Raw genomic sequence first — 27,238 nt, 5'->3', positions numbered from 1 at the left:
TTGCTCCCTTTATTTTTGCGTAAAGCCAAAATTGTTTCTTTTTTTTTTTCAATAGTTGATTTGTTCTCACTATAACAATTGCTTCTTCCATTATTCCCATATCTCATTAATAAAAACAAATTACTTAAGTTAATATACTCTTTACAAACCATGACTGTCTGAGACTTATAACACTCTACAAAACTCCAAGTGGAGTTATAGGAGTTGAACTCTAGAATTCTCAATATCAACTTTCTGAAACATCTTTAGCTACATATCTATTTTCTACTGAGTAGTTATGACTATATAGATGACTAATTTTATTTCTATTTTAGCAGTTTTACTGATTTTTACAAAAACTCAATTCAAAAATACAATACTATCAAAAGAAAACTGAATCCAAATAAGAACTGAACAACACAGCAGTTTCATACCTCTCCATTAAATTATTTTTCCAAATGAACTTGATTTCAGAAAAAACAAGTCTTTTTCAATTTTGAAAGTACTTCAAAAATAAACTAAAAAAAATCACAAAGATCAAAGCTAAATATTATTTTTTATTTTAAAGCTTAAAATTTCACTTAATTACAAATAACTGAAACCAGAAAACTACAATCAAAGATTAGAATTGTACATATTAACACCCACAAACAAATACACACTTTTTGCAACTAAATTCTGTCTTACTCTTAACAAAGTAACAATGAAGAATAATAGCAATCCAGAATGACAGAAGCAAAATGAAAAAAAGGTCTAAATGAAAAGCTATCACAAAATAATCAATGCTCTCAGAAATCCAACAGCACATGATACAAAACAACTTTGTGGTGGTCAGGACATAGCCTCTACTTTATTCTACTTTATCAATCAACTAATAAGGGAACCTTTCACTGAACATAATTCTAACCTCTGAGCTAAAATTTAGTGATCGTCTATACTCTTGATAAACAACTGGACCAAATTCTATGTTAAATTAAATCAACTTGCAGAAAGCAAAATGTGACTATCCTTAAGAAATTGGTGATCAATGGTTTTCTCAGCAAAGAAAAATAGCCTTAAAACCTTTCCATAACTGAATCTAATCAAACTTGCACTTTCTTAATGTCAATTTAAACTGTTTCGTTTATATATGTAACAGGATTATATCAGTATTATATAACAGTATTATATGTAACAGGACCAGTATAACAGGTTTCTTCCAATTAAAAAGAAAGAAGAATATAGAAGGAACTAAAAAAGATTCTTTTCTTAAAATAATGGCTCCATTTAACAATTTTTTCTTTGTAATACAGACAATGGCACCTACAAAAGCTCTTGTTCAATCAGAAGGATTACCAGACTGAAAGAAAACTAATAGAAAAAGGTAAGGGCACGAACATTCCAACTCCTGTAGGGAAAGACAACCCAGGGATGGTGGTGTGACAGTTCCGGTCGCTACAGCCCCCATTCTTAGCTTTGATGGGCTTTAACGGAGGTCATCTTTTGACCCTCTAACTGATTACATATTACAGTCATCAGCCAGGCCTCAGTTCGGATGCCACAGATGTAAATGCCTTGGTAGATATTTACATCAGTGAATTTTAACTCACTCCAGCCTTTACCTTCATTGTAAACTTCTTTCAGACATCTTCTCTGTCCTACATCGTTGCCCTCTTAACTAGCTAACCGAGTTTGCAAAATCACAAACCCCTGCACCAAGTTCAATACTTTAAACAAGCTATGGATGACTGTAAATGTCTCATAAACGAGATATGAGTTTATATCAGAAAAAAAATGTACATCACAAGAAATACTGATTGCAACAACAAAATTTAGATCTAGTTCCCTTAGTGATTTCTACATGATCAATTCTAAGCCTTTAACTTAATTACAACTATGGACTCCAGTCTGGTCTACCAAGAAATAGAGGACAGACCTCTTTCTCCCACTCAACTCCATTGCAGAGTCCTGCGTGACATTTACTTCATCACATGGTAAACTACTCTTGTCAAGATGATGCTACACCTTACGGCTGCATGAACAACCATGGCCTCGGCAGTGCAGTCACCATTCTCCCAACAGCAATACTACTACTCATTCCATTAATAGCCCTCGTCAAAATGGCGCTACACCTCTCGGCTGCATGGATTACCATACCCTCGGTAGTGCAGTCACCATTCTGCCGACAGCAATTCTGCTACTTTACTTCCAAACATTCTTCAAATTAATTGAGGCTTGATGCAAATGCGCCTACCTCCGGCCAATCAACTCTCCAGGCAGACCCTAGCCACCTGGGGTACTACTCTACTTATACCCCCTCAGCTGATCTGTGCAGTGCAAGGAATCAGAGAAAGCCAACCACTATGGTCCATTTTCTGCGAGTCTTCCAATTGATAAGGGCATGGACAATGAAAATTATTACACTTATAAGTGTAATAATTGTTGTTGTGTTTACACAACAATCATAAGGACAAGTCAGGAACTGATTTGAAGGCCAGAGGTATAAATACTGTCGGGAACCAGCGGAGTCAATAGTTTTGCGAGGTCATGTTCGGTACAGACATGATAACAGCGATATCAGTAAGCAGTAACAATGAGTGAAGAGTATATCACAAGTATTCCAGTGTATGAATACAAGTTGTTCGTTAAAATTATGGGTTAACATTAATGAAAGTGACAGTATTCTATTCATTCATAAATTGTAAGGTAGTTCTGTTATGTACAGAAAAAGTAATGGTACAGACATGATAACAGCGATATCAGTAAGCAGTAACAATGAGTGAAGAGTATATCACAAGTATTCCAGTGTATGAATACAAGTTGTTCGTTAAAATTATGGGTTAACATTAATGAAAGTGACAGTATTCTATTCATTCATAAATTGTAAGGTAGTTCTGTTATGTACAGTAAAAGTAATGATACTTGCAGAAAGTGAATTGTATGTACTTTAGACTTTCCTATGGTTATCTTATTGTTAAATTAGTTTCTATCAATCATTATAAAGTTGTTAGTAAACTGGACTGTATTTTGATTATCATTAAATCAATTTTGTCTTTCTATTTGAGTTACTATTTTGTATATTATATATTTATCGTATTATTTCATACATTTTAGTCTAATAAAGTGTATTTAGAAGGAATTCTTATATTTGTTAGTCTCTAAATATCCTTCTCAAACCATGAACACTAAGAAAAAAAAAATAAATACATGTGTCCATGCCTGTGCGCGTGCGTTTGTGTGTGAGATCATTTTCTATTATTATGTACAGAAGATTTAGAAAATCCAAACTTTAAATTATGGCAGGTTATTAAGTGCAGCCTTCAATTGTAAGACTTTAAATACAGTTTTTCATCAGGTCTTCCAAATGCAATACCTGAAAAAACATTGTAACTGCTCTATATATCCTAATCTTTAACTTATAGTTAACAGCAAGAAGAGATTTAAATTCTGTTAGTAATAAAATATAGTATGCTTTTCCTTTCATAGGCACCATAATGCTATCAAACCAACCAAATACTAAATGAGATGCTATATCAGTATAAAACAATTCTACCAACATAAACTTTATAATTTCCCTTTACTAGAAACTTCACTACCCTACATACTTTGAATAGGAAGTTATTAGACTGTTGAATTTTGAACACCTTTGTTCATTAGAAGAGATAAAAATTACAAGATATTGGTGTCCTGTAATGCACCAGTGGAAATGTGAATACCAGACAATAGGAATTTGTAACACAAAATTACAAACGTAAAAAAAAATTCCTCAACCAATGTGATAATTCTTTTTCAGAAAATATTTATATTTTGTTGTCTTCCTTTGAATTCAGCAAAGGAAGACAAGAAATCCTTCTAGGAAAGATTTTTATTATTATTATTATATTTAAATTATTAATTATTTTTATTATTTATTATATAAGGATTTTTTATTATGTTAATATTCTGCGTGAAATTTATCTTGAGAGAAAATTTTTTTCATGACAGGGAGGAATGTTTGACATCTTGCGATATTTTGATTTAGAAATTTCATAAAATGGCAAAATTCACTCCACTACTATTTAAGTTTAGTATGTAAAGTATTAATACAATTTATCTTTTCTACACAGTTGTGTATACAGACATAAAAAAATAAATAAATTGGAGTTGAGAACCTGTTTCTTTTTGAAAGTCGTTTAAAAACATCTACAGGGGCAAATATTCCTTTCATAGGCTCTATAATGCCATCAAATCAACCAAAATACTAGCCAAGATACTGCATCAGCACAATACAGTACTGCCAATATAAACTTGATAATTTCCCTTTACTAGAAATTTCTATTATTCATTTACACTACAATACAATTATTCGATTCGATTATTAGTGTAATAACAATTATAAAGCATGGTTAAAAGATAAAAATTGTAATATTTTACAAATTATAATATGTTTCATGCAATTACCTAAAAACATCCAACATCTGTTTGATAAATCTTCAACAAACACTATTCACTGCAAAACTAATCCATTTTATACTAATCCATTCAATATTTTTCATCAATAAAATATAAACTAGTAATGAATCAAAATGAATTAAATAGTAACATAAAGTTTTACTCCTTACATATCACAGATTAATTAACAAACAAAACTGGCATACTTTATATTATTTTAGGTCAAAATTAAATCTAGATTAAGAGTGACATTCTTGCTGGCCTCTGTGGCATGAATGGTAGCATCTTGGCCTTTCATCCAGAGGTCCTGGGTTCGAACCCCAATCAGGCACAGCATTTTCACATGCTACAAAAATTGTCATTAATCTCATCTTCTGGAGTACTATCTAACAGTGGTCCCGAAAGTAAAAAAAAGAATGACATTCTTGAAGAAACAATCAATGTTAATGTCAAAATGTTTTCACGGTGAAGGTTGGGTCATCATCAATGAGATGAACATTCAGAGTAATTCTTTTTTTCAGAATTATATTATGATAATAAGCATATTTCTTCATCAATTACTTCTGTGCACATAAATCTATAAAAGTTTTCATAGTATTATTGTTATTAGTCAATTTAAATAATCAAAAAGACAAAATGAATCCAATAATATTCTAATAACAAACATATTGTTTTGTAACTATTGATTAGTATAACATATTGGTATACTGACATTTTACATGTAGTGTGAAATGTCAATGAACCAGAAAAATTGCACTAAGCAAGAAATTAATACCACATAAACTGGCAAATATATAAACTAAAAATATGTTAAAATTATGATTAAGTAATGCTAATGGTAGTCCATACAAAAAATAATGTTATTTTGTAGTGAAAAGTCATTTGTCAGAAATAAATTCTTTTACAATACGGATCTATCTATTCAAAGAAATAATGGTTAAATTTTGAAGATTTATAAGTATTATTAAATATATAGTAACTGCAACAACGGTAATGTAATTAAGAAAAGCCGTTAAACTTCAATTGTAAATACTTCAGAAATAATGGGAGAAAATATTCCAATAACAATGTGTTATTAGGCATGGAATTACAATTCCTGGTAGACTCCCCCCACCCACCATAAAAATAGCTTTCAGTTCGGAAGGGATGAGATTTATTACTTTACCTCCCTTGTAGTTTCCTTTCAAAACATTTCGTCAGTATTGGCCTTGTGACCAAAGCGACAACTACATCCATTTTTTGTCAGTAAGTTTGCCGTAGTCTTACAGACGAAATATTGTGATTTACATTAGTGTTTTCTATCTGTATACAAAGTTGAAAATATAACAATTTTTAAACCAGTAGTAGTAGTATTGTTTTTGAACCATAAACAAGTGTATATAATATATTGTTTTTCTTAATTTATAATATAAATATTTCTTCCATATCATTTTGAAATATATTATGTTGCATTTTTTATAAAGTATGGGTGATTTACTAAATACTAGTTTTGAAATTCTGGACATTTTTTCAAAGCTTAATATTGGTTGATTGTCCAATAATGACAAAATTCTAAGAGAAAACGATGATGAAAATGATGTTGAAGATGTAGCTTTATATAAAACTTGTTCAAAAGCATATATATATATATATATATATATATATATTGTAAGTGATGAAATCATTGATGATCAATCTGTTTTTCAACATGCTCCAGCACACAGCAATATTGTTTTTCCTTGAAAACCAATTTGAAAGGAAAAAGTTGTCACTAATGGTCATCAAATGTAAAGAAAATTGGCGAACAAGTACAGCAGCAAGAAACATCATTCACTTCACCCAACAATCGATCAACAAAGCAGCACAAATAGAAACACCTTTAGAGGCATTCTTATTATTTATAACAGATTCGATGTTAGAAAAAATGTATAAGGTCTGCTCTATATAAAACAAACGACGCTATTATAAAAATAACTAATACAATCAAAATAAAAGCACTTATTGAGTTATCAGTTCTTCGAGCAGCTCACAAAGACAATCATCTAAACAGTAAGAGTTGTTTGATGCATCCTTCAGTGGTGCACACTATATTTCATTGATGAACAAAAATAGGTTTGATTTTTTTATTGAATTGTTTACATTTTGATTCAAAAGATACAAGGTAAGAAAGAAAACAGAATGATAAATTCACCCATAATAGGGAAATGTGGGATAAACTTATTATTTTATATAAAAGTAATCATATACCTGGAACATACTAACAGCTAATGAGCAATTGCTTGGCTTTAGAGGTCATTGTCCGTTTAAAATGTATTTACCGTCAAAACCAAATAATTACGGTATTAAGATATTAATGCTTTGTGATGTTAAAACAAATTATTTTACGGATGTCATACCTTATCTTGGGAAAAGTATGTACACTGAAAACCTCCCTGCTGCTATGTATTTTGTCAAATAACTAACAACCTGTACATGGTAGCAATAGAAATATTACTTATGATAACTGGTTCACATTTATCCCCTTAACAACCAAAATGCTTTAAACATAAATTAACTACTATAGGCATGTTGAAAAAGAATAAACCTGAAATCCCAATTGAAATGTAAGAGATTGAGATCGTCAATGTTTTATGATGGAACAAAAACAATAGTTTCTTATCAATCAAAGACAACAAAAAATGTTATTTTATTAACAACTCATGAAATAATGAGCTGGGTGATTAATAGCAGCGGGAATTCCAACATTGCTGAATTTTATAATGACACAAAGAGCGCCACTGATACATCTGAGAAGATATCAGATGCAATGTTCTGCTCCAGAAAAACTGGAAGATGGCCTCTTTGTACATTTTACAGAATGATAAATCGTGTTTTGATTAATTCCTATGTAATATATGTCCACCAAGAAATAAAAAATTGAAGGAAACTAAAATCAAGAAGAGATTTCACTAAAGAAATCAACAAGGAACTGACAGGCCATTCTATCCAGGAGAGATAAAATCTATCCAATTTATCAAGAACATTAAAATGTCACATTGATGAAACTGCTGGACCTAGAAACATTAATGTACAACAAATTCCAGGATCTTCATCACAAAAAATCTGCACTTACTGTCCTTCAAAAAAGCAAAGGATCTCTTGTTTTTTATGCACAAAATGCAAAAGCATATCTATATGGAACACTTACTGAGTGATGTAATGTGTTGATTGTACCAAACAAAAAAATTATTGTAAAAAAATAAAATTGTAATTAGAACACATTTTAAGTTTGGTAAACGACTATTATATAATATATTGATTGATTTTTAAATATTCTCAATTTATTGACTTTTATATCCGTTACCCACAGAGTAGTCTGTGAGACTATGCGTTGTGATTAGTGTAAGTTTTTATAGCATTGAGATTCTAGGGTTAAAGTATTCTGTAAATATGGAAAACTGAGATGGATTCCATATTTTACATAATTACCAAATTAATAAATAAAAAGAAGTGCAGTTATTAAGTGGATGCTTTTTCAGAATCCGACATCCAATTTTTCAAAATTTTTTTTAACTTAATACTCGTCTTACAAATGTTCCTGATAGAGGTCCAATATAAGCATTATTGCTTATAATTATAAATATAATCTAACCCAACTTAACCTATGCTCGCTAACCTTGACTAGTGAACAAAGGTAAGAGAGCCGAGGTTAAGTTTGGTTAGATTATATTTATAATTTCTCTGCAAATACCTCCAAATATCCACTGATTTGGAAGAAAAATGTAGTATCCACTGATTTGGAAGAAAGTGGCTGTCAGATTCCGAAAAAGAACTTAATAGTAATATAAATATATAAAAATTATAAATAAATAAAATAAACATTTAAAAACATTTTAAATGAGTATACAAAAAAAATCAAGTTTATTTAATTACTATTGGGGTATTTAAAAATATACTAACACAGTAACATTTGAATTTAATTTTAAATAAATTGATCTAGGGATTTTTTAACAAGGTTAGGTAATTTATTAAAAATGGCCACAAAAACATAGTAGTAACATTCTGTCTTACACTATTGTATTATGAAGTTACAAAAAAAATTATTATCTGATTTGATAAAACTTATAGAATTATGCATTTTTAATCCTTTTTTCATTCAAGGAGATGAAAGTCAATAATCACTATGCCTATACTTTTCCTGTTTACTGGTTCCAAATTCATTCTGACTTTTGATTGAGCTCCAAAATCTATATGCTAGAAATAATTAAGTCACATTGGAATGCTTCCAAGGTATTGTTTACTTTAAGGTGTAATGGATGATGGTCGATTTTTAACTAAGACTACAAAATGACTTCAAAACTGCACAATTTATTATCAAAATGCACACTCACTTCTGAATAACAGACTTCATCATATTGAAATAGCACAGTAATTTATATTAAAAAAAGTATTACAAATTTACATTATTTTTAACTGAATACCAATGTCTGCAGAAATTTTTTTTTAATAAAATCATATATATGGCAGCTACAGAGAGAAAGATATTGCGAGTGAACAATGAAAGCATATATTATAATTTGATGTATCTAATAATAATACATTAAGACAGAGAAATACTGAAATCAAATCTGGTAATAAAATTAGCACAAAAATATGCTGAATAACAAACATATTCTATCCTGGTCGTGTCCTGGATGAATACTGCCTAATTTTATACAGAACATCCAGTACTAAAAGAGGTAAAATTAGTAAAGTACAAATATGCAAGTTGAAAACATACTTAAATAAAAATTTTTCAAATTGTAAAAATTAAATACAATAGTTTATCATGCATTTGAGTAATTATAGGCCCTGTCACTAAAGCAAATCAACTGAGGATAATAAAGAAAAAGTAAATAACACCTATGTTTTTGATAATTTACTTCCAGAAACAACCCACAGGAAAATAATAACAAAATCAAAGAGGCTTCATACAAAAATACAATAGGAGGCAAATTAATTAGAAAGAACAGCAGGTAATAAATGCAACAGAAAAATGCAAAAAAATCACAGAAAAAAAAAGTTTTTCATAATTAATTAATCTTAACATAGATAAATTTTTTATTTAAACCTTTCACATAATTTTTTAAAAAGTAATCATAAAAAATATGTTATAAAGGATTTATTTGTCAATTTTGTTTTGGTGAAAAAGTGGGAATAATTAACTAACGTAAATATTGAAAGTTAAAAAGACCCAACCGCTTCTTTTAAAAATTTAAAAGAAACGACTTTGCAGTTTGCAAAAAAAATGATATACTGAAACATATTCTTTTATAAGAACAATCCCAAGTAATAATATGAACTAATGACAGCAACATCGGGCATCCAATACCATTTGACATTTGTACTAACATCTAGGAGCATTTCATTACACTACTTGTTAGGTTAATACATGATCAGATCTAATTACGAGTGCATATTTTAATGTTAAAGTAACATACTAAAAATAAGTACTTACTTTCTTTTTCATGGTCATATCCAACAATTACAAAATAATCTGCCAAACGCGACATTACGCTGTCGGCACAAAAAATAAAATCTAATCACACACAAAAAATAATCAAATTCCACCATCATCTGCCATTTTGGAATCTCCCTTCCATAATCTGTTCTTCCTCCAAACCACAAGAACATTAAAGAACATGACTTGTTAGTCAAGTTGTGAATGATGACATCATGTTCATCTTGCCCAGACGAATAATCTCTATCAGTAAGAAAAAATTAAACGAATATAAAACACTACTAGTTAGTCTGCGTCTGACAGTTATGAACACGTTTACGTTTGTTGAGAATCAAAATAATTCACTGAATATTATTTATTTATGGGTTAACAAAATTTAGTTAAAACAAATAACGCGTCGAATAGAAAATTATATTTTAATTCACAGTAGATTTAAACAAAGAATAAATAAATAATAAAAAATATTGTTTACACTCCCTATGTCATAACAGATTTTGAGAAGGTTAAGCAACTTTAGAGATAAAAATTAAATTTTAAATGAAAATAAGGTTAATACTAAAGAATCTAGTATTTCAGAATTAAATTTAATTATTTTTTGTAAAAGAAAATTGTACAATCGAAATACATCGTAAAGCAGAAAGAAACTAAGCAGATTTTTAATTACCGTAACCTTTACCCGGGAGAGGTTAATTTCCCGAAGTTACGTCCCACATTTTTTTTTTTTTTTTTTTTTGTTGCCTCTGACACCACCGTTAGGTACTCCTTCAAAGTATGAGATGAAATAGCAATTTTTTAATCTGTGAAAACGCCATATATCTGACCGGGATTCGAACCCGGTACCTCCGGATGGACGTCCGAAAGGCTACCACTCGTCCCACGAAGACCGGCACGGTCATACATGTAAGAGGGAATCTAAAATTATTTAAGTATATTAATTATAGACAAGTCCAAAATTCCACGGTAACGAGACAGAATGAGCTTACACCAAACTTTGGAATATATTAATCTACATAGCGTATAATAATATAAAATTGGAAATAAAGCGTACCGGTAAAACTCCGCGGTTAACCAATAAGCTAAGGCGTTTATTATCGGTCAATCGTGGATTAAAGTCGGTTACAAAAAGTTAATGCGCGAGACTATAAGGATGGTGATGAATTTCAACAATCTATACCTATAAGTTAAATGTCTAGTTAAAAAATGAAATAGTATTGTTATATTAAACTGAAGATTATTTCAAACTTGTTTTGAAATTTTGTTGTAGAGAATAATTAAACGTGCAACTTATTTGCTACACTTCATAAATCACATTTATCAAGCACTAAGGGTATATTGTACACAATACTTCAAACATTGCAATATTGAGTGAAATCCACGTAATTCTTAGTCTACAAACCTTAAATCAAATTTTCCATTTTAAGGGCTTTGCTAATTTGTATCATTGCTCTCTCTCTCTCTCTCTCTATATATATATATATATATAGATATTTAATTCATAAAGATTTACAATACATGTAATGTATATGGACTTACCCACTTTCCTTGTTTAACCACAAGGTTCTGTTATCTTTCACGGGTAACAGTAGATAAAATTATGGTTTAACAAAACATGTAGTGATCTCCAGTAAATAGGATATTGTCTTTGCTAACAATCTTTTATTTAAAGTATTTTTATTTTTTTTTTAATTTACCTTTCAAAAAAACAAAAAAGCTGCATCCAAGATAATTACTGTGGCTTCTTCATCAGGGTCATTTCCAGCAATACTTACTTATTAATGGCTTGTGTCTTTAAAAAGATTAGGATATTCATTAAGCAAATATAATATATTTTATGGGTTCTGTAAATTTAAAATTAAAATGTAATGTTTATAAATTTCATACTGTTCAGTCATGCAAGCTTTTTATATACTATAGGTAACATTTGGGTACTGTGATAAATAACTGTATGGGTGTTCTTTTTATATACTATAGGTAACATTTGGGTACTGTGATAAACATTGTAAATGGTAAGATTTGGGTACTGTTTCTTAGAGTACACTAATTTTCAAAAGTTGATTCTGTTGTGACCAGTGGTTATACAGTTTTTTTTTTTTTACATAGAGATTAATGTGCAGTGCATTAATTAGTGAAAACATTATAAGGGTTTGTTTTGTATGTATTAAGTAATAATAGCAATATGTTTTTTCTATTTCTAGGTTGTAATTCCATAACTTAGGATATAATTTGTTGATCAGTTCAACATAATACAGATCAAGTGTATAATTAGACCAGATTTTAAATAATCTCCTAACTATTTTAATGAGAAATGTAATCAATTTCATTTATTGAGAAGCTATATAGATAATTAGCTATAAAATATCTTCTGGGTATATAATTTCTTTAAATTTTAAACAGCAAGTCTTAAATTATAAAAAAAAAAAAAAAAAAAAAAAAAAAAAAAAAAAACATTTTAAGTAGTGATGGGAGTGATGGACATTTCATTATGCTGAACAAGAAATTTAAAAATAAAAAATTTGGACCCTAAATATTACATGTTGGCCTACTTAACTTCATGACTATCACAAAAATAAGACATATGTACTTCATAAATATGTTAGGGTATTGCATTTTATTTTCTGTTAACACACTAATGTTACAAGTAATTTAACAGCTAAATGACTAAATAAAAATCAGCTAATTATCTCAGAGAATAAAAGCCAACCTTTTTCATATATGTTTACAGGAAGACACCAACCTACATACAATCTTGAAGAATAACATATTTAACAATTTTTTTCAACAAAAAAACTAGCAGTTGTGTGAATTTTTTCCATATATTTACACTGTTACCAGTGTAACTCTTTACATTGATAGCAGATGATGTAGACTTATTTTGCTCTACCAAAGATCAAAATTATCACTTAATAATGGTAAAACACAATTTTGTTTTATCATCTTACAGTTCAGGCGGTATTTGTTTTGGGTTCGACTTTTTCTGTATAATCGCTAATTTTTGTTTTAATGCCTCCAAAATATCATCAGAAATGATTACTTTGTTATGCACCAGTTGAAAAAGGTGTGCTTAAATTTTTGTTAAAATGTAAAAAAAAATCACAACATCCATTTTTTTCTGTCTTATTTCCAGGCTAACTACTCGATAACAGTTCATTTGAGGTAAGATGTGAAGAGAAAAAAGTTTTGTTCTTAAATTTTACAGACAATATCATGGGTTGCAAATTGAAAAATATGTTATTACTGATGTAAGAACAGCAGCAATAACTGTCAAAAAAAAGATTTTTTGGAAATTTTTTTTGAGAACTTAAATTACACATAGGACCGACCTTCAGATTTTTCCTTAAAGAACTGTTTTATATGATAAAGCAATCTGCCAAATTTCAACAAAATCAGTCAGACAATTTTTGTACAATAATTTTGCATCCATATTAAAAAAAAGTGATTTTTCCAAATTGTGTAGAGCCTGAAGTAAAGTCTCTAGATACTTGAAAATTTAATCACATAAGAGAGTATTCAAACTTTCAAATGCATTTTGAAAAATTTATGTTGGTTAATTAGGAGAGGCTAGGGAATTTTTCAAACATAATTGCTTTTTTTTTGCTTTTAAACAAACTGAATATCTTCATGAATTTTTAACTAAATTAATTTTAATAAGCACAACTTAAAAGTACTAGGAAAGTCACTTCTTTAAAACAAATGTTCAATTCATTAATTATCTCTGGAGATATAACCAATCAAAGTTGATCACCACTGTGCAACTTTTGAAATAAATTAATAGACTGATATTTAGCAATATGATATCTGAGCCTACAAGAGCATCAATTTAAAAAAATCTATAATTTTGCTTGTTAACATTGCAAGCATGTTTGAAAAATTCCCTAGGCTTTCCTAATTAACCAATTTAAATTTTTCAGAATGCATTTGAAAGTTTGAGTGCTTTTTTAAATGTGATTAGACCTTATTTTTTAAAATCTAGAGACGTTATTTCAGGGTCTACACAATTTGGAAAAATCACATTTTTTTAATCAAGATTGCAAAATTATTGTGCAAAAACTGCCAGACAGATTTTTTTGAAATTTGGTGTGTTGCTTTATCAAACAAAAAGTTCTTTAAGGCAAAATATGAAGGTCGTATATATAAGTACTTGAAAAAAATTCCTAAAAAATCTAGTTTTTTTTATTTTTTGAGTTATTGCTATTCTTACAACAATAATAATGTATTTTTCGATTTACAACCTGTGATATTGTGTGTAAAACTGAATAAGAAAACTTTTTTCTATCTCGATCTTTTCTCTAAAATGAACAGTTATTATCTAGGAAAATAATTGAAAAAAAAACTATTTTTGTGATTTTTTTTACACTTTTGTTTAATAAAAATTTAAAGCACACATTTTTCAACTGGTGCATAATGAAATAATTATTTCTGATGGTGTTCCACGGACATTAAAACAAAAATTACTGATCATATAGAAAGAGTTCAAATATGCCCATTTTAAAACAGATACCGCCTGGACTATTAGCTGAGTCATGGAAAAATAAAATCACAACCCAATACTTTGAAGTTTGATTTTAATTTTCTGTTGTAAATAAAACCAAGTGTAGAATATTTAAGTACTAGTATAACATAAAATCCATATATTGTAGAATTATCTCAATTAAAATACATACCCAACAGCAAATCTATAAAAAAACAAACTAGTTTTGCGAGTTTCAAATTATTTTTACACTCATAATGCTTCACTCTCCATGATAATAAACCTAAGTAATTATTAAATAACAACAAGGTTGCAGTCTTAATCTTACTTATACAATTATTCCATTTTATTCATTAAAACTTATATAAATTTACTGGTTTTTTTTTTTAACTGTACATTAGGATATTAATTTAGATTACGTAGAAAGGAGTTATTTCTTATGTTTAGAAAAAATTCTCAGATTAGTGAAAAAAATTGCAATATTACTGAATAAGTATATCTTATGGACTGATACCACTCCTCAATAAACCTTAAATGTGCATTTTAATAAGGAAGATGAAATTAAGTAACATGAATAATGCAGAATATTGAAAATCCAAACTAGTTGATTTAGAAAGTCATTTCCAGCCAGGAAAATTCATGTTGCAACATGCTCACTTATGCTTGTTGCATCAATTAGCTTTGCAGTTACACACTGGTCAGTCTGACATTAGTCAATGACCTGTTCACATCCTTACCAAGTGACTCAAATTTCCTGCGTTTGGAAGTGTTTATTAAATAAATAAGTTTTACTTAATGATATTATATTTGCAAATTTTAACATCAGTTAAATTTTTACATTATTTTTAAATAATTTCACATAAAACAATGGTCCATATGAATTTGGGTGAATGAAGTGTCATAAAACAGTGTATGTATAGTGTGAAAAGAACTCATTAAAATTTGTGAATTTAGTGATGAAAACCAACAAATTACTTTTTTACATGTTAATTCAGATGTCACTAGTGTTTGTAAATACCATGAAAAAACGTTTTTGTCAAAATTCAGTCACCTGTTTGGACAGTCTGTTGTGACCCTTTGAGAACTCATAAAAAATCAGTTAAGAAAAACCCAAGACAAATAACATTGAGCAAGCTCTTAAAGAACACATCTTTCTAAATTTAAATTTAGTTCCTGGTAAGTCTCTTTGTGTTTCAAAAGCAGAAAAAAAAACTATATGAATGCGAAAACCAAGAGCAATACATTGTCTCACACACAATATTAACAATTGGATGTATCACCTCCATCAACTAACTACAATGACGAGTCGCTCTCACACAATTTCAAGAGAATTATCAGAAGAGATATCACAGCTGTTAGTTAACCACACCAAATAATAAACTTTTATTGCTATAAAAACAAGCTTTTTCATTAAAGGATAATTAAAATTTTGCTACAATTTATTTTTTCTTAGGTAGTGTTTATAAAAATAAACCAATATAAAATTGAATTCTTGAAAAAAGATGTAGGCTACTCATTGAAATCTGTTTGGGTAGGTTTTACAAGCATTTATGAATCAATATTGTATTAGGTTACTGGTACTGGTTAAGTTATCATTAAATTATGACTATCATTAATAACTGTAAAAAAACTATTTTAAAAACATTGAAAACATCAACATAAGAGCTAAATATAAAAAAAAAAACATAAAAAATTTAAGGTGCAAAAAAGACAAGAAATCCCCTTGGAGCACTTATTTAGCGAGTCAAAATGGTAAAACCTTTTAACAGGTTTTTCATGATTTTTTGAGGTTATATTTTTATTACTACAATACACAGCAAACTTTTTCGTTTGCCATAAACATCTACAAAAACACTGAAGTTGTGCAAATTTGAGAGTTTATGAGTTATTTGAAGCCAAAATTTGAATTTTTTTAAAACATTTATTTTCAAAAATTCATAAAATTTTAGGGCTAAGTATATCACCATTAACATTATTTATGGTAAAACTATGTACATATAAAAAAATAATTCAACTCTGTATGCCATCCCTTCTCTTGAAAAAAATTTCACTATTTTTTATATTCAACTTCAATGGTAATTTTATTACAGAAAGATATATAAATAAACCACTGGACCAGACTTTTACCTTGAGAAAATATGACTAAATTACTTTTTGTTTCATCCTTCCAGGACCAATAGTTTTTTTGGTTATGATTTTTTTCTGTAAACCCTAACAATCGCAAAAACAGGTGTGTGCCCTGTAACAAAAATGGCCACCACAGATAAACTGCTTAAATAAATAAAAAAATAAATAGTTTTAAGGTACTGAACATGTAGGAAACAAATGGGCAAGTTTCAATTTTTTTATAATTGGTCAAGCAACCAGTTTATGTTTTTTTGGGACACTTCAAATGGATTGACCCTTTTTGAGTTATGCGAGATACGTACATAATAATACACAAGCCTACAAATGTCATGCCGAAACTAGTCAAAATGGATATTTCCATTGAAATCTGAAATTTTTTGCGATTACAATACTTCCTTTACTTCACACAAGGAAGTACAAGTAGATGTGTTTAAAGTCTACATTAATTATTTAAATACAAAGGAAATAATGTATACGTATATGCAACAAGAATAGAATAATTGTTCAAAATTCCAAAAGAACCACTTTAGAAAATTATTTTGAGCACGTATTTACATACAGATTGAACAGATAGAGATAAATTGTTTTTTAGTATTAAAAATTCATCAATACAGTAATAGTTTCCATAAAAGAAAATCTTCTGATAGGAATAAAAGAAAATAAACTAATGGGAAGATTATTTATTCAAATGATTTCACAATTTATTAAAAATGACAACAGTTCTGTCTAGTTTGGTAAAAATGGATATTATTATTTTTTAAGAATAAATGACCATTCTTTTTACCAAAGATTGGGCAATCACGAACATATTTAATTTTCTAAATATAAGTCAACACAATTTATACTTACGAATCTCAGATAATGATCTAACTTCTTGGACAGGTTTAACATTTTTCACATGTAATAAATAAAAAAATATAAACATTCATTCATCTCTAACTGTTAACAGCAAATGTAATTGAGGTAGTAACAGATAAAAAAAAAAAACTTGTTCATCTCTAACTGTTAACAGCAAATGTAATTGAGGTAGTAACAGAAAAAAAAAAAACTTGTTCATTAGCCTCCTTTTATGTTCTACTCAACCAATACTGTTTCCTAAGCACTTTAGTTTTAATAAAAAGCATTTTTAAATCCTTGCCATAAGAATCTGCAACGATGAATCTCAGCACCTCATTGGATAGAACTTTTACCTTGCTGTACATTAACTGCTGATGACACCACAGTTGTGTCATAGAGGGGGGAAATGCTCAGTGTACATGATGCCACCTATGCATCAAGCAAGGGTAAGGCATTCTTCTAACCTCTCCTATCTTTTTCAGCAACCGGTTAAGGGTTTTGTTGTTGCATATTAACCAAATAGAAAGGATTCTTAGTTTGTTGTGTTATACTCGTACGGGTTTGTTCAACATATTTTTTTTTAAACTGCATTTGTTATATTTTTATTAATCTACTTTAAAAACGCTTAATATTAACTTGTAACAAAAAATATTTTTTAATTTTTTTAAAGATTCTTTGAAAATAAATGGAACTAAAAATTACTTTTTTAGTATTAAAACTGTCATAGTAAAGTGTAAAAAAAGCCTGATTTACTTATGAAATTAATCAGTTTTGTTATAGTTTTATGAAATTTGTTTTTGACATGATTTTTTTTAGGCCCTAACTCGTAACTTTAATTTTACATTTTATCTTATAGAAAACTTTGTGAAGAATAATACAATATTCCTTCACTTTTTATAATTACTTTATTTAAATTTTCATTTCATTCTTTATTATGCAAAATTATAGTATATTTTAATTGGCTTAGTTTTTTCTTTATATTTTAACTTTTAAAATTAAAAAAAAATAATTTAATTAAAATATATATAGTAAATAAAAAGACTGCCCAACATTTTTCTAACAGAATACTAACCATACATTTTAAAAACCACTGAATAATTTCCAAGAAAAAATGTTAAAATATTAACAAGAAACAATGCAATGAGGGATTGCATAGCTTTAGGAGTCATTAATAAGCTACTTGCTGATGATGCATGTGACTTCATCGCATATTTTTAAGGTTACAAAAATCGTAGATGTAAAAAAACTATTATATATGGTATACGGTAGTATATCATATGGTATATGGTAGTGTATCAACCAATATATTTATTTAAAAAAAAAAAAAATCAGCACAGCAAGTATGTAGAGAAAAAAATTAAGCAGTGCAAGTGTTAACAGTGATTTGAAGTCATTGCACGAGAGATTTCAGATGTAAGGGTGTAGAAGTTTTCATCAAAATTGTTGACTCTTCTAGAAATCAATTTTTTAAGACCACTCTGCACACAGTTCAAATAATAACAATTATTTCAACTTCTAAATTGCATTGTTTCTTCATTAGATGAAGTTTTTGCTGTATAACGTAGCAAATTCAGCTTTTTTAAATTTATTATTTGTAAATTTTATAAAATCATAGTCTGTATTTGTTTTCAGTGATGACTGTTTAAAACTTAGTTACTACTATGCTAATCTGAATGATATTTTTACCATTACAATTCTTGAATTTTTGTTTTATCTGAATAAGTGTATTTCTGGATGAGTAGTAAGACCCCTGAATAGAAACCATGATCTAATTTACGGCTTCATTTTTAATCTTTGATTTAATTACATTCTGTAAAAGATGATCTAAATGAAATTTAGAAAGTTGGTTGATTATTTAATTTTTCAAAAATTTCACTTGTCTATTTGACTTTTTTGAATTGATGGAATTACTTTTAATGCTAAATACTGATTTCAATGTATGGTTTATTTGACTACGATTTGCAATTAAACACTATTAATTCCTTTACATATGTTGTCAGCATATATAGTTTGTGACAGTTAATGAAATATGACATTATTGAAACAGGCTGTATAAAGTTGCACTTATTTAAACATTTTTTTTCTTGTTTTGAATGTGGCAAATAAGTATTTTTAACTACATGAATTTAATTTTTTTGTACGAAGGTTTATTTTCATAAGCTTTGTTTATGTACTAATATTTTATATATAAAGTTAATATTTATACAAAGATTCAATAAATACAGTGGCACAGCTAACGGTCAATGTAATGAACATTTTTAATTTCGACCAAAAACATTCTCTTTTTTAGGAAAAAAAAAATATATATATAATATTTAGGAAAAATAAATACAAGATGTATTTATAATGTTTAAAAATAAAAATATTTCTTTTGGAGCAAATTACATCGTTACAAGTCCACAATTAATAAATAGTAAATGTTAAAGAAAATGTGCTCCACATTGGATGTGATTTTTTTAATCCTTTTACAGCAAACAGGAATAAAAAATTCAATTCATTTTTGATAAATTGAAAAAGATAGGCACGTAATAATTTTTTCATAATAAAGCTAAGTACTTCCTAACTTATTACATTCAACAAAATCAAGTTTTAATTTTCTAAGAATATGCTTCATTCTCATGTTATATTAATATTTTACACAAAAATAAATCAAATCCTTTCATTTTATAAAGGATTACAAATGAATTACTAAACCTGCTTTAATTCTACGAGTTGATCTGTTCCCTCTTTAAAGATTAATTTCCATTTTCCTTTTCATAAAACTGTTCTTTCTGACTTACTGGCTGAACATGCATATTAGTAAAAATGTTTAAATTTCAAATATGAATTTTTTTTCTTATTATCTTAAGAGAACAATTTTTTGTGATTTACTTTCTGAGGATTAGACAGATAATGGTTTTAATCTACGAATTGAGACAGATAAAGCAAATAAAATATTTAACAATTTAAGAGTAAATTTTTTATTGGTTCTTTTTCAGATTCTGAATAAGAATACTTCTATAAAATAAACTACATCTATTTTATCATTGTAAGTATAAAAAAATGGAAAGTTTAAAAATGCAAAAAGGCATTTAATACTACTTACTAATCTTTAAAAAATTTAAATTTATGATAAATTTCGATTTGTACAGCTTAGAACATATGATCTCTTATTTTTTATAACATTGTGATGGTAGTACCTTAGAATATGGAAGGGTGTTCTTTGATAAATACTGACAATTAAAATTCTTTAGACACATCAAACAAAATCAGAACACGATGACATGAATATTATAAATATAATATGAATATGAGTGTATTATATGTTTAATGTACTCATTAATAAAGTACAAATGAACACTTAAATAAGTATTTAAAAATACTTAAGTCATGTATAAAAATTAAAAAAAAAAAAAAATTAAAATACAAAAAAATACTAGATATGGAAAAATTTAGTTATGTTTAAAAAGATTATTAAATTGTGAACGCATCATCATTTCAAACATATTTCTTTGAACATCTTCTGGTAAAAATCTCCTCCTATCATTGATAAGTAAGTCTCTAAACAACATATCATCAACAGTTTCACAATCATTAATTTTTTTAATACAACTTAGTAAATTTTCATTTGCTACCTTATTACTAGGATTTATATTTAAAACTCTTTCAAAATCAATTTTAGCTTCTCTATACAGTTCCATAGCAAGATAAGCCTGAATAAACAAACAAAACATAAACACTTAATTAAAATGTGATAATATATTATTAAACATAACATGTTGTACTGAAGTTTTTACTAGGATTCCTTGAATAAATTTTCCTCAAGCTTAATTCAGTTGAAAATATTTTCATGTTTAGATATGATATACAAGATCCCTGGGACACCTGGTGTTCATCTATTATGTCATGGATATGCAATACAAACACCATGTGGCATTCTCTTATAAATTTGTTTATATTTGTCTGTTTTATATGTGAAAGAGTTTATTTTTCAAATTTCATGATTTAACAACATTAAAATATTGACTAGTATTACTACAATAGTCATTCAAAGATAAATTGGGATTTATTTGCACAGCTTTATTGGTATTGGATAAAATTACAAACAAATTACTTTATTTTTCTTCACAGCTTTCTTCAACAGAAATTCAATTTCTCCACCCGATAGGTAGTTTCCTGATCCCTCATAAAAAAAATAAGATGGCTGCCCCACCAACAACTTGCACACATTTTGCTAGATTGCTGCATCGTCTTTGGATATTTCTCCTCCTAAAGCTTCTTTCAGCAAACCAAACATGTGTAAATCACACAATGACATCTCTGGACTGTACAGTGGGTGATCAAGAGATATCTAATAAATTTTAGAGAGTTTATCGCAAGTCTGAGGTGCTGTACATTGTCACGCAGAAGGAATACATTGCAAATCGGTTGCCAGTGTTGTTTGTTGCGGTAAGTGCCCTGATGTCATCCAACAACTAGCAGTAGCATGCCATATTTACCATCCTTCGTTCATCAATCAATCAATCAGCAGCACACCTTTGGGTCCCAAAACACAGTTGCCAGAACGTTTCCAGCTGATAAGCATTTCTTGCCCTTGATTGGTGCCTGCACCCCACTTTTTCTCACTCCGTACTAGTTCTCTTGCTCTCTGGGGTGTAGAGGTGGGCCCACGTTTGAACACAGGTCACAATACAGTTCAAAATTCTCTCCTTCTTCCGCAAAGCGACTCAGAAGCTGCTGACAGACATCTTTCTAGATATTTCTTTGTGCTTCAATGAGAAGGTGTGGAACCCACCTTGCAGACACTTTCCTGTATTCAAGAATGTCTGATATACAGAACAATTTAAAAGTACATAAAATAAAAAAATTAAATATTTAAATTTAACTGGTTAAACTGAAAAAGAAAAATTAATAAATATGTATGGTTACAGAAATTCAAGAGATCTCAGTAGGTTGAATCTTATGTCTGAAAAATAAGAATACCACATATGTTTTGCATCTGAAAACCATTCTTTTCAAATAGCGTACTATAAAAAATTTACAGCATTCTAATAAAAAAAAAACATTGGATAATCTATTTACATGAAATTGTTTGGTTAAGTAATTTTATTTATTTTAAACATTAAATAAATATATTAATTTGATTTTATTATGTAATTCTGATATTATCTTTTTCTTGGTAGTTATATAAAAAGTAGAATGAACATTTTCAATTATTTAATACCTAAATGAAAAAAGAAGTTTTACTTCATAATAATTTAATTTGCTTACCAACAATAAATTGAAAGATCTTATATAACACACAATTACTGATTAATTCATAACATCAGCAGAAGTAATCTTTTTTTTTTTTTTTTTATAAATTCTAATAAGCAACATAACAATGGTATACAGATTATTAATATGCATATCATTTGGTATCTTATAAAAATAAAAATATTATTTTTATTAAAATACAATTTTATAAAAAAAATCATAAAAATTTCAAATTGCAAACACTTTTCAAAAGATTTGTATATACAAGGTTAAGTCAATTACTATTCGCAATCTAGTTATAAATTTTATTGTAATACAAATAGGAAACTTACATGTACATCATTTTTCAACATAGTCCACTAGCATTTCAACGCACTTTGTCCATCGTTGCATAAGCTTCCTGATGCCCTCATAAAAGAAGGTTTTCGGTTGAGCTGCGAGCCAGGAATGCACCGCTTCTTTCACTGTTTCATCCGAGGTAAATCAACGGCCCCTTAATGCCTCTTTGAGTGGACCAAACAAGTGGTAGTTAGAAGGGGCAAGATCAAGACTATACGGAGGACGAGCCAGTACTTCAAAGTTGAGTTTCTACAGTGTTTGAACAGTGTGGGCAGCAATATGTGGATGGGCACTGTCGTGCGACAACACAACACCTTTCTACAGCAGTCCTCAGCGTTTACTTCGAATTGCAGGCTTCAGCTTGGCAGTGAGCATCTCACTGTAACACGCACTGTTTATTGTCATGCCCCTTTCCTCATAATGTTCCAGTACTGGGCCTTGTGATTTCCAAAAAACTGTAAGCATCAGTTTTCCTGCGGATAGTTGGGTCTTGAACCTTTTTTTGCAGGGTGAATTTGGATGTTTCCATTCCATACTCTGCCATTTACTCTCCGGCTCGTAATGATCGATCCGTGTTTCGTCACCAGTAATGATTCTGTCTAAGAAGATGTTTGTTCATTACCATAGCGATCAAAATGTTTTTGGCAGATGTCGAAGCGCTCCGTTAGTTTTTAATCTTTACATGGAACTAGCAGTTAATGATGTTAAAGAACAATTTAGATTCGGAGTAACAGTACAAAGTGAAAAGATAAAGATGCTACGATTTCCTGATGATATAGTAATTCTAGCCGAGAGTAAAAAGGATTTAAAAGAAACAATGAACGGCATAGATGAAGTCCTATGCAAGAACTATCGCATGAAAATAAACAAGAACAAAACAAAAGTAATGAAATGTAGTAGAAATAACAAAGATAATATCAAAGACCACTGAATGTGAAAATAGGAGGAGAAAAGATTATGGAGGTAGAAGAATTTTGTTATTTAAGAAGTAGAATTACTAAAGATGGACAAAGCAGGAGCAATATAAAATGCCGAATAGCACAAGCGAAACGAGCCTTCAGTAAGAAATATAATTTGTTTACATCAAAAATTAATTCAAATGTCAGGAAAAGAGTTTTGAAAGTATATGTTTGGAGCGTCGCTTTATATGGAAGTGAAACTTGGACGATCGGAGTATCTGAGAAGAAAAGATTAGAAGCTTTTGAAATGTGGTGCTATAGGAGAATGTTAAAAATCAGATGGGTGGATAAAGTGACAAATGAAAAGGTATTGCGGCAAATAGATGAAGAAAGAAGCATTTGGAAAAATATAGTTAAAAGAAGAGACAGACTTATAGGCCACATACTAAGGCATCCTGGAATAGTCGCTTTAATATTGGAAGGACAGATAGAAGGAAAAAATTGTGTAGGCAGGCCACGTTTGGAATATGTAAAACAAATTGTTAGGGATGTAGGATGTAGAGGGTATACTGAAATGAAATGACTAGCACTAGATAGGGAATCTTGGAGGGTTGCATCACACCAGTCAAATGACTGAAGACAAAAAAAAAAAATTCGAAGCACATTTGTTTATGCAACTGTGCAAGTTGTTTTGGAACCCATCTTGCACAGACTTTATGAAACCCAAGTCTGTTGTGGATGATTTCATATGCAGAACTGTGACTAATTTGCAGACGATGTGCCACTTTATTCATAGTTACTCCTCTGTATAAGAGGAGTAACATGTGCATGCTCAATGTTTTCCTCATTTGTGGCGGTAAATGGTTGTCCGGTTCCTTTGTCATGCGTAACACTTGTGCAACTATTTTTGAATTTTACAATCCATTCGTAGACACTCCGTTGTGGCAATACACTGTTCTCGTACTGTACCGAAAGTCTTTGATGAATTTCGGCCCCTGATACACCTTCCGACCACAAAAAATGGATCAGTGCTCTTCTTTGGTGCAAACAGAAAGCAGAGCAGACATAGTTAAAGGCAAGGCAGCGATAATGGACTAACCTAGCAGGATCAAACCGGCACAGACGTAACAACAATTAAACTACGCATGCAGTCTATGCAACACGACAGTGCTACCAACATAAACAAAAATATAACTAAATTGCTGATAATAATTGACTTACCCTTGTATTAACGTGTAACACGTTAATCATTTTCAGATGAATGATGATCAAATATAGTTGAGGAGACAAAGTACAAAAAAAAGGAACTTACCTAAGATAATGAGGATGAGATGGTGCAAGGTAGTTCAAAACTATTTTAGATTACCTAAGTTTAAAGGATTAATAATATTATTTCAGTCTTTTACTGCCTGTCTTTGCAATTACAGTTATTTTGAAAACTTATTTTTTCAATTTTTTATCATTAAAGTCAAATAGTAAAGTTCAACTATGGTCAATAAAATAATATCATTCTTAGATATTCATTGCTACATCCTAAAATCTATATAAATGCTGTTATTTAAAATTTTTAATTTATCTTAGAAAGAATTATTCATTACAATAAAAATACGAAATAAAGTTTAATACCTGTCCTCTGCGGAATAAGGCTTTTTCATTTTCAGAATCTAAATGCAAAGCACGATTACATTCGATTCTTGCACTGTCATAATCTTTTAATTTTAAATAACAAGCTGCAATATTCAAATGACCAGCAAGTAATAAGCTCTTCCGTAATTCAATTGTTCCCTCAGAATCTGGTAAAAAATAATTTAAATAATATGCAGGTAAAGTAATTTTAAAGATAAATTAAAGCAGAATTCCTGTTACAAAAATCAATACTAGAAAAAAAAAATAGTAACTGTTGCTGAACTTTCAATATATTTTCTATATTATAAAATTAATAACATTGAGAACCATATTTACTCTTATCACATTAATTTTTGTAAAGGAAATTTCTGGATCCTTGTACTAGGATCCAGATGGTAAACTAACCTAATCTGTGACAAATGTGGATTCAGTGACCCCTTTCTTCTTATTTTTACTCCCTCTTCCTTGAATGAGAATCAATTCAGTCAGCAAATACCCTTGCTTCCATTAATGATCTATGCCACAACATTTTCTAGTAGCTTTTCAACCACTTTATTGTAGTAATACCACTTTTCTTCTGTAGGAACTGTCAAGGATTCTTAGTTCTTAACTAGAGTTACACAAAAAGCCTAATTAGTGGCTTCTGGGTCAAAACAATGTTAAAAACTGGTTAAATCAACAAAGTTAAGAATTTAATAAAAAGTTTTATGGTACTTTGAATTAAAACACGGTTTAAAATGAAAATATTTTGAATTATTTAAACTAACTATTTTAAATTTAACCTCTTCATTCACCTGTAGTATAACTTTCTCTGAAAACGTCGCATTTGGAAAAAAAGTACTGTGCTATTAGAAAAAAAAAGTGTAGTCAATAAGCACAACTTGGTTCACCAAATTTATCATTTTTGAATTTACTGAAGTTGGAGACAACCTGTGGTCAACAATCTTACAGCAATATAATCTATCCCTTATGTAAATGCTTTCTTAACTTACAATTTCCATTTTTCTCTACACTTGGACCAAAGCTTGTCGTAGATTACTTGTTTTATTTGATTCCAATACATTACGATTCTGCTATAATAAGTAAGAATACCTGGATGCTTCGGATCTTTGCAATGATGTAAAAAATCGATTAAAATACAGTGGATAACACTAAAATACATTAATCTGTTTAAAATACTCTGTGATAGCTTCGGTGGGGTGGAACAAGTATAAAATGTTACTATCGGTGAATGACCAAGTAAGTAAAATAATAAGGTTGTCAGTTATGGTAGACACAGTTGATATTAAAAATTGATGAGTATTTACACAACCTATCACAGAAATGTTTTTTCATTTCGTATTTTGTTTCATACCGGTTACTTCCGTTCAAAGTTTAAATAAATCAAAATCATAACTTTGTTCACTCTCTTGTATTTACACAGTACAATTTACTGTATTCATCCATCAGCTTTACTCATAGCAAAGTGATTAACCAAAGAGTTTTCATCGGTCTAAATCTGTTTTGCTCTAAAAGATTTGATATGGTTAATTAAGTGTTTGAACTCTTTTTTTATTACTTTGCAAAATGATCAAAAGAAATCCATACACTTACAACAAAAAACATATTTAATTTAGGAAAGAAAGGTCAAATTTGCGATCCAATTAATGAATTTTGCAATCCAAAGTAAACATTACAATTAAGATAAGCTGCAATCAAACAACTGCTTTTTCTTTTACTGAAGAGAAATTAGATATTAATCCTTGTCCAGACCGTATTTACAAATAATACAAAATAAATATATACCATCAACAGAATGTACACAATGACAATGTTATTTGTATATCTGAGAATGTCAGCTACTGACAATTTCTAACGAAA

General features: G+C 29.1%; 2 protein-coding genes across 3 annotated transcripts in view; both read right to left on the bottom strand.

Annotated features, from left to right (window-relative positions):
* Positions 1-10,242, bottom strand: part of Sbf (SET domain binding factor) — a 145,991-nt gene extending 135,749 nt beyond the window's left edge. Inside the window, exon 1 of the mRNA XM_075378127.1 lies at positions 9,845-10,242. Within this exon, the coding sequence (XP_075234242.1) occupies positions 9,845-9,899 (55 nt within the window). The 5' untranslated portion in view covers positions 9,900-10,242. The remainder of the gene's footprint in view (positions 1-9,844) is intronic.
* Positions 10,243-20,215: 9,973 nt separating this feature from the next.
* Positions 20,216-27,238, bottom strand: part of LOC142332311 (FK506-binding protein 59-like) — a 29,009-nt gene continuing 21,986 nt past the window's right edge. For both annotated transcript variants that reach the window (XM_075378673.1, XM_075378674.1), the window contains exons 7-8: positions 25,379-25,545; positions 20,216-20,971 (exon numbers count right to left, since the gene is read on the bottom strand). In XM_075378673.1, coding sequence (XP_075234788.1) covers positions 20,711-20,971; positions 25,379-25,545 — 428 coding nt within the window. In that variant the 3' untranslated portion in view covers positions 20,216-20,710. The remainder of the gene's footprint in view (positions 20,972-25,378; positions 25,546-27,238) is intronic.

Source organism: Lycorma delicatula, chromosome 11 (genome assembly GCF_047948215.1).
Source record: "Lycorma delicatula isolate Av1 chromosome 11, ASM4794821v1, whole genome shotgun sequence".
NCBI lineage: Eukaryota > Metazoa > Arthropoda > Insecta > Hemiptera > Fulgoridae > Lycorma > Lycorma delicatula.
Note: the sequence above shows the minus strand (reverse complement) of the source record. Positions and strands in the feature narration are given on the sequence as shown.